General features: G+C 54.0%; 1 protein-coding gene across 1 annotated transcript; it reads right to left on the bottom strand.

Annotated features, from left to right (window-relative positions):
- Positions 1-2,759: 2,759 nt before the first annotated feature.
- On the bottom strand, positions 2,760-8,099 carry IL17B (interleukin 17B). Its single transcript, XM_029941455.1, has 3 exons — positions 7,519-8,099; positions 5,144-5,433; positions 2,760-3,172 (listed from the first exon to the last, which is right to left on the bottom strand). The coding sequence occupies exons 1-3, from the start codon at positions 7,537-7,539 to the stop codon at positions 2,941-2,943; spliced, it is 543 nt and encodes a 180-aa protein (XP_029797315.1). The 5' UTR covers positions 7,540-8,099; the 3' UTR covers positions 2,760-2,940.
- Positions 8,100-17,597: the final 9,498 nt, after the last annotated feature.

Below are 17,597 nucleotides of genomic sequence, written 5' to 3'. Positions count from 1 at the left end.
AGGTTTGGAGTGGAAAGGGTGTTAGAGAAAGGCACACTTCAACCACATGCAGGATGGGGGTGTGCCCCCCCAAACTCCCCTCCCCTCCCTCCCCCCCTTCTCAAGGCCACTGCAATCAATGTCATGACATCCGTTCGTGGTCTGTGTTTGAAATGATGCCATGGGCTGTCCTATTGTAACTGATGAGCATTGGCATTGGGCCAGAGGGCAGTTACACCTGATCTCCTGTCCTCAGCTGGGGCTTTGGCTGATTCTTCAGAAACTTCCTTTATCTGGGTAGACAGGCCTGAACAGCTCAGAACCAAAGCAGGCCAAAATGCCCATGCTGACGGCTGGCCTGCTTCCTCGAGCCCCAGCCTGAGAGCTGGATCTCAGCATCTCTCTGCCTGCAAGGAAAAGCCAGAGATTCCTGAAGACAGAAGAAGGGATCATGGGTTTCAGCAGAAAGCTTTGGCCCCAGAGCCCACCCTAGCCTTCTCAGACCAGGACAGAAGCCCCCAAGGGCCCACAGTCCTCTAGGAGAAGAGAGTATTTGCAGAGACAGAGCCCTATAATCTGCCAAACAGCAGGAAGGAGGTCACGCTCATCCACAGTAGTTGGGGTCACCTAAAGCAGGTGACCCTAGAGAAGGTGACCTAAGCAAACTTCAACACTTGGGGGTATGGGACGTTGTAGAAGATAGAGCTGGGTGTGGCTAACGTATGGCAGAGGTGAGAGGAATGCCTTGCTCCTCACCCATCTTTGAAAGAGCAACGGGTGCTGGGGCAAATCTTGGGCTCCCCCTAGAGGCCTCTGTGCATGCGTGCATGCATGCATTCATGCACCCAGCCCTACACCCTCTTTTGCACTGGACCCCATGCTGAATGCTGGAGAAGGCAGAAAAGGTCCCTTTGCTCACGGAATGGGGGTTCTTCACCAGACAGGGCAAAACATGAATCACACACAGACTCAATCATAAGGAGGTTCCTGGGCACAGTGTAGACCCAGCTCTCTCCTTGGACCTCCAAAGGTCCTGAGCTCCCTGCTGCTACCTTTAAACCAGGGGACTAGAAAGGGTCAGCTGCCAGCCCAGGCTCACAAGGCCACGTTCCTAAGCTGCAAAATGGTAACACTGGAAAAGACCCCGAAGATCCAAAATCTCATCTGCTTGTTTCACAGACGAGAACACTGAAACCCAGAAAGTTAGGAAAAAGCAACATCCAGATAAAGCTAAGCGGCACTTACTGAGGATCTCTGCGTGTCTGGTGCTCCAGTAGGAGCAGGACAGCCTGTCCCACCGGGATGAGGAGTCGCCCCGCCCAATCCTTAGGCCCCAGGGACCCCGGGGTCTCCCAGGACTAGAGCACCCATCCTGCAGCTCAGTTCTTCCCACACCAGAACCGTGCATCCCCTGTGTGCCACCCAAGTCTTACTAAGGCCTGGAGAGTGGGCTGTGGGGCCTCCGAGACAACGAACCCCCGGAGGGTGGGGGTAGGGATGAGCAGTGGCCGGAGGCATTCGCTTGGGCTGACACATGAAGTCTATTTTCCATGTGTCTGGAACCAGGCCAACGCTTTCTGGGGTAATTTTAAGCAGTATCCACTCTAGAACAATACCAAAAAAGGTAAGTTGCTTACCATCCCAGACAGGCTCATACCTAATCATTGCCCTTTCATGAATTAGACTCTTAAAACATTCAGAGCTCAGACTGCTTTAGGCACTAAAGGTAGAGTAGCCAAGCCAAGTGTCCCTACGTTGGCTGGTGGCCCTCTTATTGAAATTAACCCTGAAGTGGCAGCTATTCTTAACCTCACAAAACAGCCTGAGCCCCTCAGCTGTCTTGGGGGCAGGATGGTATTTTTAGACCCTAGAACAGCTGGCTTAGGACTAGCTGTGGGGGCTAGGAGGTCGGGGAGGATTGAATTGCAAGGAGGTAATGGGGGGTGCAGGGACTTTTCTGAAGGGCAGGAAGGAGCAGGGGCTTTAGGACAAGGCAGTCCACACTGCCTTTTCGATCAGCGGAGTATCTGGATATAAGCCAGTGGTTCTCCAAGGGTGGCCCCCAGACAAGCAGTCATCACCCCAGAACCACTGTATTAGAAACACAACATCTCAGCTCCCACCTAGAAACTGAATCAGAGCCGCTGCCTGTGGCGCCCAGGAATCTGCGTTTTTACGAGTCCGCCTGTGATTCGGGTGCTGGCTGAAGTTTGAGAATCACTGGTACAGCAGACCATCTAACCAGATCCCCTTACGCATAAGGCTGGAGGAAGGAATGAGCCACACGGCCGCTTCCCAACTCCTGAGTGTTTGTTCAAAGTGAGTGTTTGTTCAAATCCATGTGGGTATGGATTTTTCCCGGCCCGGAAAAATCCATATCCACATGGACGTTTCAGGGGCTGACTGGTCCCGATTAACCCCACCCACACAACTCTCTGGCAACCTGGAGGCTCTTCTCTGGGTCTACGGATGACCTTCTGAGAATCTCAGAGCTGGAAGAGACCTTCTAGGTCACTTACTCTGCTCCTCAGTATTTATAGAGTTTCAGCATTAGCCAGACTTTTCCAGAAACTGGAAGCTCACAGCTTCCCTAAAAGCGTGCTTGTAACTGACCATGACTTATTTGGGGGAGAGAGGGTGCTCATTCACTCCTATATAGATTTCTATCAACCAAGCCCCAATAACAGGGCTGGCACAGGCTTATAAACTCATATTAAAGGAAGTATGTGACTGCCCTAAAAAATCGCCTTTGTCAATATTGCAGAGCTCTGAGTGATGGAGTACACCTTTTTATTGATCCGAAATCTGCATCCCATCCCCATCCTGGTTTTGGCTTCTGACCCCCGAGAAGCAAACCCAAAGTCTTGCTTTACAAAAGACAGCGTGTGTATTTCTTTGGTCTGGCGCTGGCGTGGGGGAGCGCGGGGAGGGTGGTCCCCGGGGCCACCCGCAGGCTGTGGGTCAGAAGATGCAGGTACAGCCCACCGCAATGGTCTCCATGACGGCGCGCTGGCGGCAGGGCCCGGTGCGGGGCGGCAGCGGACAGAGGCGGCGGCGCACGGGCACCTGGCTGAACACAGGCACGCTCACCATGCTGCGGTCCTCCTGCATGGTGAAGGGGTTCACACAGCCCAGACACAGGCACCGCGCCTCGGGCAGGTCCACGGGGATGCGGCTCGGGTCGTGGTTGATGCTGTGAGAAGGCAGGAGAAAGCACGGAGTGGGAGGCGGTGCTGGGAGGGCAAACCAGTCCCCAGGCCCCACACCCCTACCTTTCCCATCCAGCGTTTTCATTCCCAAAGCAGGAGTGTGGGCGGTGCTGGGGGATGGGCAGTAATTAACTCCTTGTTTCAGGAGAGAAAACCGAAGATCTCGGAAGGCAAGCCAGCCCCAAGGTTATCCAGGCTCAGGGTCCCCAGCCAGTCACCCAGCTCCCTTCCTTCATCCACAAGTTGCCCATCCCAATACTAGATTCTGCTGTGAGATTGCGAAGAAGCTGAGGCCTTCTCCATCTCCCCCACCAACCACGTGTTTATGTTCTTGGGAAACTTCATCCCATGGGAAGCCATATATGAGCACACTGATGCCGAATCCTCATCAGAAGAGGAGTCAGGAGGGTTCTATTCTGACTTCGTTCCTATTTATTCAACAATGTTTTTCAGAGACCCACCATGTGAGTCTGTCCTGGACATCAGGTGTTCACTGGTGGGCAACACAGACAAGTTCCCTCCTAGACCTGAGAGTCCGGGGACTTGTTCTGTGAGCTTGCCTTCTCTGTACTGCAGCTTCCTCCTCTGCTAATTGGGAGGGAGGGGGTTTAACCGCCTACGGGCTCAGCATCACCAAGAGCTTGTTGCACCTGGGTGGCTCAGTCAGTTAAGCGGCAGACTTCAGCTCAGGTGGTGATCTCATGGTTTGTGAGTTTGAGCCCCATGTCCGGCTCTGTGCTGGCAGCTCAGAGCCTGGAGTCTGCTTTGGATTCTGTGTCTCCCCTCTGCCCTCCCATGCTCATGCTCTGTCTCTCTCTGTCTCTCAATAATAAATAAACATTAAATTTTTAAAAAATAAATAAATAAACTTAAAAAAAAAAAAAGAAATGCAAAATCTCACACCGACCCCAGACCTCCTGGATCAAACCCTGCATTTTTATAAGACCTCTCCCCAAAATCAAGGGCACAGTAGTCTGAAATCCAGCTTTGAGCCTTCCAATTGCCACATTCCAGATACAGTAGCCACTGGCCACATGTGGCTATTTCAATTTAAGTTAATCAGATTTAGTCAACTCTCCCTCAATGAAAATAAATACAATAATCACAATTAGCTCCTTAGCTCCACTAGTTACGTTTCAAGGGCTCAATAGCCATGTAAGGCTAGTGCCCACCATGTTAGACTTTGCATCACCCCAGAAAAGTTATGCTCTTCTAGGGCCTCAGGACCTAAGCTGTGCCCCTAAAAAAATCTCTCTGGCCTGATTTGCCAGTGAGGACCCTTCAAGGTTAGTCGATTTCTTTATTATTCATTCAACACACATACATTCGGCTGCTAATGCATGCCGGGTTCTGTGCTTCGACGTGGATCTATGACCGAAGTAAGACATGGACCCTGTCATCTAAGGACAGCGGGTCTTGGTTCCCAGACCTGGCTGTGTACGCCGATCACGTGGCGATGTGTGAAATATCACATTCCAGGCCTCTTCCTGGAGAATGAGACGGAGTGGGGCATGAGAGTCCTGAGATGACTCTGATGGGGGCACTGGGAAGGTGCCCGGCGTGAGACAGATGTGGACACAGCAATCGACCCCGCTGGCAGGCGGTGTGACTGGGAGGGGGTACGAGGCACGCCGAGGTAGAGGAGGGGAGAGCTCTGTGGGCACCTTCAGCGGGGACGTGGGGAGCGCTCATGCCAGGGCTCGACGCAGACGGCGCACTGCATAGCAAGCCTATAACACCTCCGAAGCTTGAACTTCACTTACGCTGAAGAAACTGAGGCTCAGAGAGGCGGAGCTTGCCCAGAGCCACACAGCCTTGTAGGAAGCAAGCTGAGATTCAAACGCAGGCACTCAGGCCTCCGAGTCCAAGGCCCAGCTCTCACGATGGTGGGGACAGCAGGCACGGTGCCCCCCCCTTCCCCGCGCGACTTGCCCCAGGCCGCCAGCCCAGCCTACCTGTAGCCCCAGGGTGACAGGCTCCTCTGGTTGGACAGCCACAGCTGCAGGTTGACCTCGCACTTCCTCCTGGCCGGCTCAGAGCTGTTCCTCAGCTGGGCCACCATCTCCCCGAGGTTCCTCTCGTACTCCTCCATGCGGGCATACGGCTTCGCCTGTGACACCAGGTCCAGCGGCACCTGGTGAGGCCCAGAAGCCAGGGTTCCGGGCCTCCCTGGCCCCTTCCTCTTGCCTTTGGGGTTCCTGGGCTGGCCCAGCCCCAGGAAGACGGAGATGGTGAGAAGGAACAGCTGGAAGAAGACCACACGTCAAAGGGAGGAGAGCCAGGTCTCCCTCTGGGCCAAGAGTCAAGGTTCAGGGAAGAGAGAGGGAAGAGAGAGGGAAAAGAGGCTTCATGGGGGCCACCCCCACCGGCCAGGCCACCACACGTGTGCCACAGGCAGGCACGCGTGTGTACCCGTCACCACCAAGTCCTGTTTACAGCACCTCTTCAAAATCTCCCCACTTCTCCGTCTCCTGCAATCCGTTCCCCACACCATGGCCGAGGACAGTTGCTTGAAATGCCACTCTGATGTCACCCTCCAGCTCGTCCATTAACCCTCACGGTAACAACTCCCCTACTCTGCCACATGGTCTCTCTGCTGAGCTCTGCCTCCTCACATCTCACCCCTGACTTCCTCTCACACCTGAGCTCCAGCCTCTGGCTGTCTCTCAAGCCCTTCCTCCCACAGTGCTCCTTCCTGCCCCAGGGACTTTGCACAGGCTGCTACCCACAGAGTCATGCCTCCCTCATCTTCAAAATGCCTCTTACCCCTCGACCCCTCATGACTCAGCCCAGTGTCACGTCCTTTGGGATGCCTCAGTGGACCTTTTGGGGCTCTCAACACCTCACACCCTTTGCATGCCTGCAGATTGAGTGTTCATGCATGTGGCTCTGTTATGCGTCCCTCCCCAACTAAGCATAGACTCCACACGGGCATACTGTCTCATCCCCAGTGACCGAGTCAGTGATGGGCCATCACCATGCCTGCCCTTCTGTAGCTTACAGTCTCGGGCGAGGGGAGGGGGGCCCGACAGTGGACAAGCAACAAGCCCCTAAATCTCTGGCGACAAGCGTGATGATGATGATGTGGCCTGCCTGTGGCTAGAGATCAGGCCACCCCCTTAGCAGCAGCGGAGGGGTCAGGCTTGCAGGTGAGGTTTGAAGGATAAGAGGGAGGCAGATGTGGGCAGAGGGGGTCTCAATATCTCACAGTGAGGGGGGAGGGCCGTGTGAGAAAAGGTTTGCGTTGGTGAAGAGCTTTGTGAGGAAACCGTGAGACTGAAACAGTGTGCAGAGGAGGGGGCGTGAGATGGAGTTGGGGAGACGGGCAGGTCCCTGTAGGACTCCATGATACCTGTGCCCCCCTCATCCACACCCAGCCCGCCACCTGCCTCCCAGTCCTCCACGCCTCACCCACCCGTATCCAACCTCACCCACCACCATCCACTTCCTCCCATAGAACCAGGAGCATCAGGAAAGTCTCTGGCTCGCTCAGGAGAAGTCCCGGGAGGCTGGCAGGAGCCGACTCCCCAGCAAGCCAGGGAGAGAAGGGCCAGGACTTGGATAGGGCCCAGGGCCCGCCAGAAGGGAGGAATCTTGAGGGGTCATCTCGTTCCTGAATCTAACCAGGTTCCTACCTGCCCTGGACAACTCACCTGAGCACCTGCATGGCCCACGTCTGACCATGGCCCTATCCAGGCCAGCCAGCCTCGACCCTTGGAAACAAGTTTCAGCCCAGCCCCTCCTGGCAGCACCACTGCCTGGCGCAAAATCCACCAAAGAGATTCAAGTTGCTCAACTCTTCCGTTTGGGTCCTGGATTCCGGGGCAGGAAAATGCCTCCTGAACAATCGGCTTGCTCATCTGAGCCTCTCACAGCAGCATTCCTGACTCTAGGCCTCCGCTCCGAGAAACCCAGAACAGAATCAAAGTCCCCCTAACTTCCCTCCCTCCCCTCTCTGGGAAACAGAAACAAAAGGACTTGCCCAAGGTCACACAGCCTGGATCTCAGGACCCAGGACTCTTTGGAAACCCCCCACCCCCATAAGGGAGTTTGCCAGGCTCTCCCTGCTGCCCCGATGCCTTCGGCCTGAAAGGGCTTCACTGTGGCAGGGCTGAGCCCAGTTCAGGAGCCCGAGCTGCCGGCCATGGCCGCAGGCTCTGAGACCAGTCTCTGTGTCTTTCTTGCCCTGGGGGAGACAGCAGAGGGAGGGCTGGCCTCTGCAGAGTCCAAGCCAAACAGAGGCAGCCATTAATCAATAGGAAAGAAGTAAGGAAACACTGGGGCCCTAACACGGGGTGAGGGTGGGGAGGGGTGGGGAAGCGCCACGTACCAGGTTGTGCGGCCAGGCCATCCCGCGAGCCAGGCGGTCGGCCTGCAGCTGCCGCCGGGCCTGCGGCCCCAGATGCCTCCACCAAGAGAATGGCAGCAACAGGATGGAGCGAAGCAATTATAGCTCTTCAGGGGGCTGCTGGGGGGTGGCTGGGTGGGCTCGTCATCAGCTGGGAGCCTCGGGGCCCCAGCTGGCTGGGCCTGGCGTGGGGGCCGGCCAGGAGCCGGGCCGAGGTGCCCAGGGGCTGTTGACTGAGGGACAATGCCCTGTGTGTCTGGCGGGGCCCTGGCGGGTGACACCTCCGCCTGTGGCCTGCGGCTAGCCACCCGGCCAGCACCCACAGGTCCAGCTAAGACAATCCGCTTCGTTTGCTTGGGGGATGGCAAGGGGGTGAGGGTGGAGGAGGGACGGGCTGTCCGTTGGTCAGGAGAGCAAATGTTCTCCAGTGTGCCAGCCAGGAGCAGGACACGGGCCCCCTCTCCCCGGGAAACAGCCCAGGCACTCTGGGCCTCGGCCAGCCTCAGGTGAGTTCAAGGACCCTCCCACCCCCACCCCAACCCAGGGATGGAAGCCCCACCCACCTAGTTAGCTCACAGGAAGGGAAACTGAGGCCAGAGCAAGGAAGGGACTTGTCTAGGATTACACGGCCGGGATTCAAAGCCGGTCCCTGTGCAGTCCTCCAGCCCCCACCCCATGCTGTTTGTCTTGGGATATTTTCTGCACGATGCCAGCCGGCCATGAACATGTTTCTGAATCCATGCTGTTGCGCCGGCCATGTCGCAGTTCATGAGGACTTCGTGTCTGGCTGTTCTGGCCTTCCCGATGCAGCACCCCCTACTCCGTGTAGAGGGTCTCCCATCCAGGAGCCTGCCGACATGCAGCTGGCTGTGACCTTGACTCGTTCTCAGCCTCGGTCTCCTTCTCTGCAAAATGGGAGTCATGCCCAGGAATCGACAGTCACCTGGGCCGTTTCTTCCTCAAATCTTTCCAAGGCTCCTTCCCACCTCTCTAGAACAGGGGTAATCACAGCAGCCCCTCCTTGGGGCTGTTAAAAGGCGTAAAGGAAATAAACCATGTCTAACAGCTGGCACTATACCTGCCATGTAGTAAGTGCTCAATAAACACTTAGCTGTTTGTGATGAAAATGACTGTTATGAAATGATCAGATAGTTGTTACTAGAAACATTAGCTGTTCTAATTAGGATGGTTCTCATCATTCAGCCAACTCTCCTTCCCATCCCCTCGGGGCCACTCTCCTGAGTGAGCTCTGGGCTTCACAGGCTCCGGCCACAATGTGGTGAGCTCGGGTGACCCCAGGATGCCACGCTGAACTGACCAGCCCCGCCGGCTGAGGCCTCAGGTGAAGAGCCCAGCCGCTTGCGAGGGAGCCCTTCCAGCCAGGGAGATGGAGGAGGGGTGGTAGGGAGGGTGCGGAGGCCAGGGAGGCACGCTGGGAACAAACATGTGGGTCTGCAGCGTCTTGCCCAGGGCCACTCCTGGCCATTTACAGGAATGGGCTGAAGGAGAGAACGCGGAGTGCGGCACACTCCTGAATGTCACAAGATTAATCTGTCCGGGGCAGGTTTCCACAGCATAACTGGGAAACGGGCTGAGGCTGGAGCTCATGGAGAGATACCACCATATTTGGTCAAATACTAGACAGGACTCTATTCTATCGCTGGAAACTCCAGAGGGAGGGGGACTCCGAAAATACCTCCTCAGGCAGCAAGGGCCCCCACTCCGGCTCCGGGCTGCCTCAGCCCCATCACCACTGTCCTCCAAGCAAGGGAGTAGCCAGCGTGAGGGGCTGAGGGATGGGGGCAACCTCCCCGCTACCCCTCTGCTGCAGCCCGCAGGGGGTCCAACCTGCATGCAGCTGGGGTGACCCCACCCCCACCCTGGCATCCACAGAAAAGGAAACTAAAAGACAGGGACCGGGCTGCCAGGGGGTTCTGATGCTCCCCAGGACCCCTGAACCCACCACACCCTCCTACATGCTGGCCACACGCACCCTTACTTCTGTATCTCAAAGGCAGGACTTAGCTTCCTTAGCTTCCAGCTTCCAGGCTCGGCAATACAGCTTCCGGGGTCCTGGCCTCCGACAGAGCAGGCCCAGAAGTCTGCATCTGACAAGGATCCAGTGTGGGGGTCACAGGAGTTGTCACCCACCATGTTGTCATTCCCCCACCCCGCCTCCACTTTAGCACAGGAGACAGGCCAGGGAGGGCTGGGCCTCACCCTAGCAGACATGGCATGTTGGGGCCAGAGCCTCAGCCTCCTAATTCTTACTGCTCTTCCCCCAAAGTTTATACCTACAGCCCTGGCTCCCCACCCCAGACTCCTCCCAGTGGGGAGGGGGATCTGTGAAGTACCCAGCGAAGGTGCTCAGGGAGTCAAGGAGGCCCAGTAATCATCATCAAGTTTCCCATGCCTGGGCCACCTCAGGCCTGGAAGGAGGTCCCTTGTTCCAGCCTAAGTTTCTAGAAACCACTGAAGGGTCATCTGTTTGGGGTGTCTGTCCTAAGTGTGAACCCTGAAAGACCACCATGGGACCCAACCCAGGCCTGAGAGGGAGGCATAAGAACTTGGGGTTCTTGGGTTCACAGCAAAGTTGGGGTCGTTAGGCTTTTGTCACAGAAGGTGTTTGGCACTGATGAATGAGGGAAGGGACAGATGTGCTGGAGAGAGAGTGGCGGGGGGGTGGTCATGATCAGAGCCACCAGAGAGCCCTCTGGCTGCAGAGCCTGCCATGAACTGAGCTGTGTTCGCCACCAGGTGGCGCCACCAGAAAGCCGGACAACCCTGCAGAGGGCAGCAAGTCCTGAGGGAGCCTCACACCCACCACCCCTTTCCCTGGAGTGGGCCCTGGCTTGGAAAATAAGGGTCCCAAGTGATGGGGTATGGGTGCTGTGCCTGCCCCTGGCAGCCCAAGTGACCTACTATTAGGGTCCAGCGCCGAGACACCTCCCAGTCACTGCAGGAGCGGCACAGCCACCAGGATGAGGTGGAGACTTCTGCTGCTGTGTGTGTGATTCCCTTCACTTGGAGCTTTTGTCACCCGGACATGACAATTTTCAGAAAGTAACAATCAGTAATCGTTCCTAACAACAGCTACTGCTTACTACCTACTTACTGACTGCCAGGTACTGTACTAAGTCCCTTGTATGTGTTGTCTCATTAGATTTTCCCAGCCACCCTGTGATGAGGTCTTAATTGTATCCCTTATCTACAGATGGGGAAACTGAGGCTCAGAGAGCCCAAAGTCACAGGGTTCAAAACATGTTTGTCTGATTCCATGCTGTTCCCTGCAGTGGGGAAAAGAAAGGAGAGTCACAGCCAGGAGAGGAGGGGGATGACTGGCTGGTCATCGAGGAGGGGCTAAGCTTGCCTCAGCCTTACCCTGACATCCTCAACAAACCGGACCATGAGTGCTGGGGAGGTCACTGAACCCAAGTGCACACGAGAGTCCTCAAGGGGATCTGAGAGTTCCCAGGGAGAGAGCAAGAATGCCCAGCAACGTTCCTGGCACATAGTAGGCATTCGCGAACTATTTGATGGATTGACTCAAAGCAGCTATACGGAGGATGGAGTGTTAATGCTGAAATGGAGAACGGGAGGCCGGAGCCACAGGGACCTGTAGGAATAGGTATAGCCAAGGGGTAAGAGTTCAGGCTCCAGAGATTGACAGACCTGAGTTTTAGTCCTGCTTCTACCAGTTCACAGCTATGTGACCTTGGAACGGCCCTTGAGTTCTCTGAGCCTTACTTCTTCTGCACAGTGGAGATAATGAGAACGGGGCTTGGATAAAATGTTGTGAGGCTCACATGAGATAATGCATGTTGAAACACCTAGCCAAGCACCCGACGAAAAGTAAATGCTCAATTAAAGGTAGATGCAATTGTCACTGCTATTGTTAAAATGAATTCTGACCCGGGACTTCAGGGACACTTCTGGAATGCTGCTTTGGTGAGAAAGTTGTTGTGAGGTGGGAACAAGGAGAGAACGTGCAGAAGAATGCAGAGGCCCGTTTCCAGTAAACTCGTCCTGGAGCAAGAAGGACCTGCGGGATTCAGTCTAAAGACGTGCCCAAGTGAGCCCAGTACGGTCTGGGGGGTAGGAGACTAACAGGCGCCTCTCCTGCAAGATGGAGGGGGGCTGTGGCCGGGAGGGCGCACCCTCCGCAGGAGGTCTTGGCTCTCCTGCCCTGCTGCCCACCCCACCCGCCACCCTCCTGGGTAGGAGTCTTTCTCCCAGGCCCATATTTGCACAAATGCCTGCCTCACTGCTCACTCCAGAGCCCCAGCCAAGAGGCACTATTTTAAGCTCCCTGGACGGGAACACTGTTGGTGGGAACAGACCCCGCCAGCAAGCTCCCAGTTCTCAAAAAAGGGAAAGGCCTGGGTGAACGGGCAGCCCCTGGCGTGGGCAGAGGGGCCACCACATCCACATGACCCTCTGCCCAGGCCAGGTGCCCATGCCTTTCCCCCATGCTGGAGGGCGGTCAGGGAGGTGGGAGTCGGGGTAGGACTCTAGGAGGCGGACTTGTACTCTGGGCCTGGATGGCTAAGGCCTCCCTTCTGCCCAGCAGCCAACCTTGAAAACTCCAAGCTTGTGTTTCTGAATTACTGATCGTCTCCACCTGTACCTAGTCTCTTGTTAGCGCTCACCGCCCCTAGGACCCCAGAGCTGGGGGTGTCTTGTGTAGCCCCTTCCCACGCAGGGTCCCCTTTTAAAGCACCTTGGCTCGACACCTTCATTATAAAGGAGATCACTTCTCTCGGAGGACGCACATCCTACTTTTGAAAGCTCTAGTTGTTGAAAATAATAGTTACAATTATAAAAGCTTTCTCTTCCATTATGCTGAAGTTCCCTCCTGTGATGCAATATGGTATAGTGAGAGACTACAGGCTTCAAAAATGGTCGCTGGACCCTTGCGCTTGGCCCTCTTGTGTGACCACATCCACTTTTCCTAACCTCAATAAGCCTCAGTTTCCTCTTGGGGTTGTTTAAGTGGATTTATCATAAAAATTATGATTTGAAAATTTATTACATTTGGCAAACCTTGGCTGTTTTTAATCGTGATTTGATTGGTTTTGTGTGTGCCTGTGTTTCGTTGGATGGTATTTTCATGTGTGTGTGTGTGCTATTTTTGCTTTTTGATTATGAAAAAACAGTACAGACTAATGTTTAAAGCATGGACCTTGCACCAGTGTGGCCGGAACCCCAGCCTCTGCACATGACAGCTGGGTTACCTTGGGCAAGTAACCTAACCTCTCTGATCCTGTGTGTGTCCTTCTGGAAAGGAGAGGGGATTTACGAGATGATGCATGTACAGTGTCCACATCATGGCTCTCAGTGAATGGGCCTGCTTTTATTTTGTTGTGTACATTGCTCTTTGCTCCCCCTCAGTCAGGTCACACAGAACAACTCTAGTCAGCTCTTTTCTAGAACCTTTTAACCGCCGGAGCCCCAGTCATAGAATAGACTGCCCTGGGAAAGACTGAGCTCCCCATCAGCTGAGTTGTTTTAATAGCGTTTGGGAGAGGTCTGAGGGAGATTCAAGAAGAGGAAAGGGGGTGCCTGGCTGGCTCAGTCAGTACAGATGCAAACTCTTGATCCCACAGTCAGGAATTCAAACCCCACATTGGACATGAAACCTACTTAAAAAATAAAATAAAATAAAAACAAAGGAGGGGGCTGGGCTTGTTGAGTTTTAAAAGTTCCTCCCGGCCCTGAGAGGTCTGAGTTCTGTGTCCGGGGCCTCGGGCCCGCTGGTAGGACTGTCCTGTCTGCCTCCACTGGTCCAGACCGGGAACAGGAAGGAGCCCACAGGAGCCCACAAGGGATGTGGACTAAACAGCCTGTCCCCAGAGCAGACAGAGGCGCCGGGCCCCCTGCCCATCGGCATATCTTCCCCCTCAGTCCCCGGGGGGATGTTTATTCTTTGGTCAGAGTTTATAGGACGTCTGGACTTACAAGATCCAGAGTTCTGACTTTTCCCTGAAAGCTGTCAGCCCCTCCTCCTGCTGGGTGGCTCTGCGTCTATTTTGGGTGGGACACCCCAGCCTCTGGAAAAGGGCATAGCATGAGAGGTGTTCTCCTCAGACCCCCAGAGCCCAGCCCTGGTGGAGAGAAAAGCTGGGGCTCAGGGAGTAGAAGGAGAAAGAGCTTGGCGTCGCCTGGCTGTTTATTGGGAGCAAAATCCTCCAGAAAGGGCAGGGTGGAGAGGGGAATTCCTTCGCAGCTAGGGTTCAAAGGCCTGCTCCCCAAACAGCTGAAAGGCATGGTGCTTATCAGAGTCTGCCCTGCATAGTGGCTTCTGTTGCTGGCTCACCCAGCAATGTCGTCACGGTTGTTTGCTTTGGCGTCTGCGGGAGAGGCGAATTTGTGGCGGGGGTCCTGCGCATGCGTGTTTTGGAGTTCTCGGGTGGGAGCCTCTTGCAGGTTCTGAACACGGCTGATTCCCACACGTGCTTCTCGGCACCTGACTCGGGAGCCGGCTGTGACCGGGGCAGGACTCGCTGAGGCGCAGGAGAAGCCCTAGGAGCTCCCCACACCCACCACGTGGGGGGCAGGCAGCGACCCGTCCCACTGCCCTTCTTCAGCAAGGAGCCTTGAAGGCCGTCACCAAGGCGTCTGTTCTCAGTCTGGCTCTCCACCCAGAAGCCAGTCTCAAAAATGTACAGGCTCTTAGGGCTGCCGTGGGTCCCAGCCTGGGCCTCCCTGCAGAAGGAGGTTCGAACTTCTTAAACTTTCTTGTAAACCTGTTAGCTGATGATGCTGAGAAACTGCCCCAGGTGGTGGCTCAAATATCTTGCCTAGGGTGTTCTGTAAGTTTCTATGAGCTGTGATGCTCATATATAGGCAATGAAAAGTGTTGAGAGTTCTTGAAGAGAGTTCACTCACCTCTTGACGAAGACGTAATGTGCCAGGCACTGTGCTCAGCACCGGGTCATACAGCTGTGAACAGCTAGCCCGTCCTGGGCTCGTCAATAAAGAGATGGCAGATACGATCACAGTGATACTTTAGGACCAGGCTGAGGGGCTCTGGCTGGTGCCCCACCTCTCAGCTCCTAAACCTCTGCATCTGTGAGACCCGTTGGAGCCGGTGACCTCAGCTCTCAGGGCACATGGAAGAAGGTACAATGTCTCCAGAACGTGACATCTTGCCAAATTTCTCCCAAAAGGCCAGTTCTCATACTATATTTGTGAAGGAGGAGGAAGAAATGGCTGGTGGGGAATCTGACCATTTCCAAAGCCTGAGTCCCAAGAAGGAAGCCTCCATAACGATGGTCCTAATTTTGGAAGACAGTTTCAGTCGGTGCCTGGCTGGCTTGATCTTGAGGTCGTGAGTTCGAGCCCCACATGGAATGTAGAGATTACTAAAACAACAAACTTTTTTTTTTTTTAATCACAACAAAACAAAACGAAAGGTTTCAGGCCCTGAGAGACAGAGGTGGTATACACACTTCGGACCCAGACAGATGCTGCCAATAATTATTGCCTGGTGGTAAGAATGATAGCTTTTGTGTGTGGGTAGCTCTCTACAGTTTACAAAGCACATTTACATCCATGACTCTATTTAGTCCCTTGTATCAACCCCATGTGAATATAAAGATTCTTACAGAAGAGGAGATTGAGGCTCAGAGAAGGAAAACAGAGGAAGAAGAAAAATGCAGGAAAGCCTGGGTCCCTAAGGCCACCTTTGACCACTCACCCACCCCCACCCTAACCTTCGCCCCAGCTTCGGGAATGAGCTTTGGGAACTGGGCAGCGGTTAGAGGTGGGCACCTGTGTCAGTAGGCAGCATAAACGGGAGCACCAAAGTCCATCCAAACTCTCTTTGATGTGGCCTGCCTGTGCTCTATGAACAAGCCTACCCTGAAGGAAGTGCGTCTGGCCGAGGGCTGGGTGCCAAGGGGACATGATTTCTGAGTCAGCCCTGGAGAGAATTCTAGGGTCAGGCTGACCACAGTCTCCCTCTCTCCCCCAGTCCTTGGAAAAACTGGGATTGTTTGACTCCTCGGTCCGGTGATTACATAGCTATGTCCACAACTTTTTGTCTTCCATATTGGGATTCCCTTGCGTTCTATCCCATTATCGCAACCGCAGGGCTAGCCAGCTCCTGGCAATGTCTTTCCAGAATTACAAATCTTCGACTGCTTTAGACCGTTCCTTTGAATCTCAGGATCAGAAGGGCCTTTCGGTCATTTTGCTGGCTTCTCGATGATGCTCCTAGTAAATGCTCCCGAGTCTCTTATTAGGCTCTGCTTGATTTAAATGCCTACCTCCCTGCTCCTTTCATCTGCTGAGGACAAATGTGCTCTTCAGGAATATATGGAACAAAGCTGCTCCTTCTGCCTTGTGACAAGCAGTGTCAGTCAGCGTGGGCTACATTGTGGAGCAGTAACAAACACGCCCAGATCCTGGAGGCTTATTCCAGCAACAGTGTCTTTCTCACCTACATTACAAGTCCAGTGCAGGCTCCCAGGGCACGCTCTGCTCATCAGAACGGCTCAGGGACCCAGAAAGATGGATGGTTCCACAAGCATCACATCAGATGTTTGGAGGATTTCAGAGGTCAAGAGTGAGCTCTGGGGTATCTACTCCTACTACTCATTTCCTTCCAGCAAATTCTTTCCTCTTTAAATGTCAGTTTCTTATCTGTCAAATGAAGATGAGAAAGTTCGTCCCTCACCAACTCTCTGTGAGGTTATCTGGATAGAAGCCCTCAGCACAGACTCTGGTTCATACAAAGAACTCCATAAATGTCAGCTGTTATGAAGTTAATAGAACATTGTCAACTTAATAGGGGCTACTGTGTCCAGACAGCCACAGCCCTGGCCCTTCCCACTGCTCCCCATCTTGCCAGGCTGAATTCCTATGAAGAGTTAAGGAGGTCTTTTTCTTCCCACAGATTATTTCATATTTTTTTGGTCGTGTATTTTATCTCATGAGGGAGGTGCTTGATGGTCCAAGCTGAGGCAGAAAAAGGTATATGTATGTGTCTTGCCAACCCCAAACTAGATTTGCCCCGTTCAAGATTCATTACTGAGTCCTTTGGGGAAGTCGGGAGAATGGAGGTCAAATCTGGAGAAGTATCCTTGCTTGAGATAAAACCCAATGGTGGAGAAACACAGAAATCAAACTGTAGACGATCCAAGTTAGAAGAGACTTCTAGAACAAACAAGTCTCATCAGCTCTTCTCTTTTACAGACGGGAACACAAGCCCAGAGACGAAAAGAGACGGATAGGATGTCACCCGGCCATTCAGTGTCGGAGTTGAAACCTGAACCCACTGCCTTAAATCCCAGGCTCGGTGCTCTCCACGTACCACATGAGAGGACATGGGGACGACGTTCTTCACCGTTGGGATGGGGGTGGGTGGGGGTGGAATCTCTTTGGAATTATGGCTTGTCCTAATTTCACGGAGTTGTGCTTGGCCGAGTTGTAAAGTTAAGAACTTTATAAACATTACCTTATTAAGGCTTCTCGAAAACCCGAAGTCACAGCTCCTCTGGGTCATGGGACATGCGTTGAGCATCCAGTGAACAAACAAAGGGTAACGTTACATTTTTCACTTCGTTTAGGAAACCTGGCTTCTAATTATAGGATTTGTTTAACAGCCCTGAATGGTTTATGAAGGCTTGGATCAGCCTCAGTCCCGAGGAGGGTCAGCCCGGGAGACACGGACAGGGTGGGGGCAGGGAGGCAAGGAGAGGCCTCCGCAGCGAAGGGGAGAGAGGGACACGCAAGGTCAATGTAAGTCAGAGCCTCAGGGGCATTAATCTTCCCAATTCCCCTCCACCAGGTTGCTCCCAGTTGGAAATCATCTCCAGTAACCGTTACCACAACCCGTTCATGCAGGGGCAGTGAACATGAATTCGCTCTAGGGCAAGCAGGTAAAACAAAAGTCACCTCTCTATTTGGTGCCCTATCAAACTGACCCCCTGCAATGGCAGTCAGTATGAGCACACCCCCTACCCCTTCCGGGAGATGGGCTGGGGCTGGCTCCACCTCCATGCTCATTTCAATAAATAACTTTATTTTAGCAAAGTTATTTTTTTAAATAAATCTTT

The sequence above is a fragment of the Suricata suricatta genome, chromosome 6 (genome assembly GCF_006229205.1).
Source record: "Suricata suricatta isolate VVHF042 chromosome 6, meerkat_22Aug2017_6uvM2_HiC, whole genome shotgun sequence".
Classification (NCBI taxonomy): domain Eukaryota; kingdom Metazoa; phylum Chordata; class Mammalia; order Carnivora; family Herpestidae; genus Suricata; species Suricata suricatta.
This window is presented reverse-complemented; position numbering and strand designations above follow the sequence as displayed.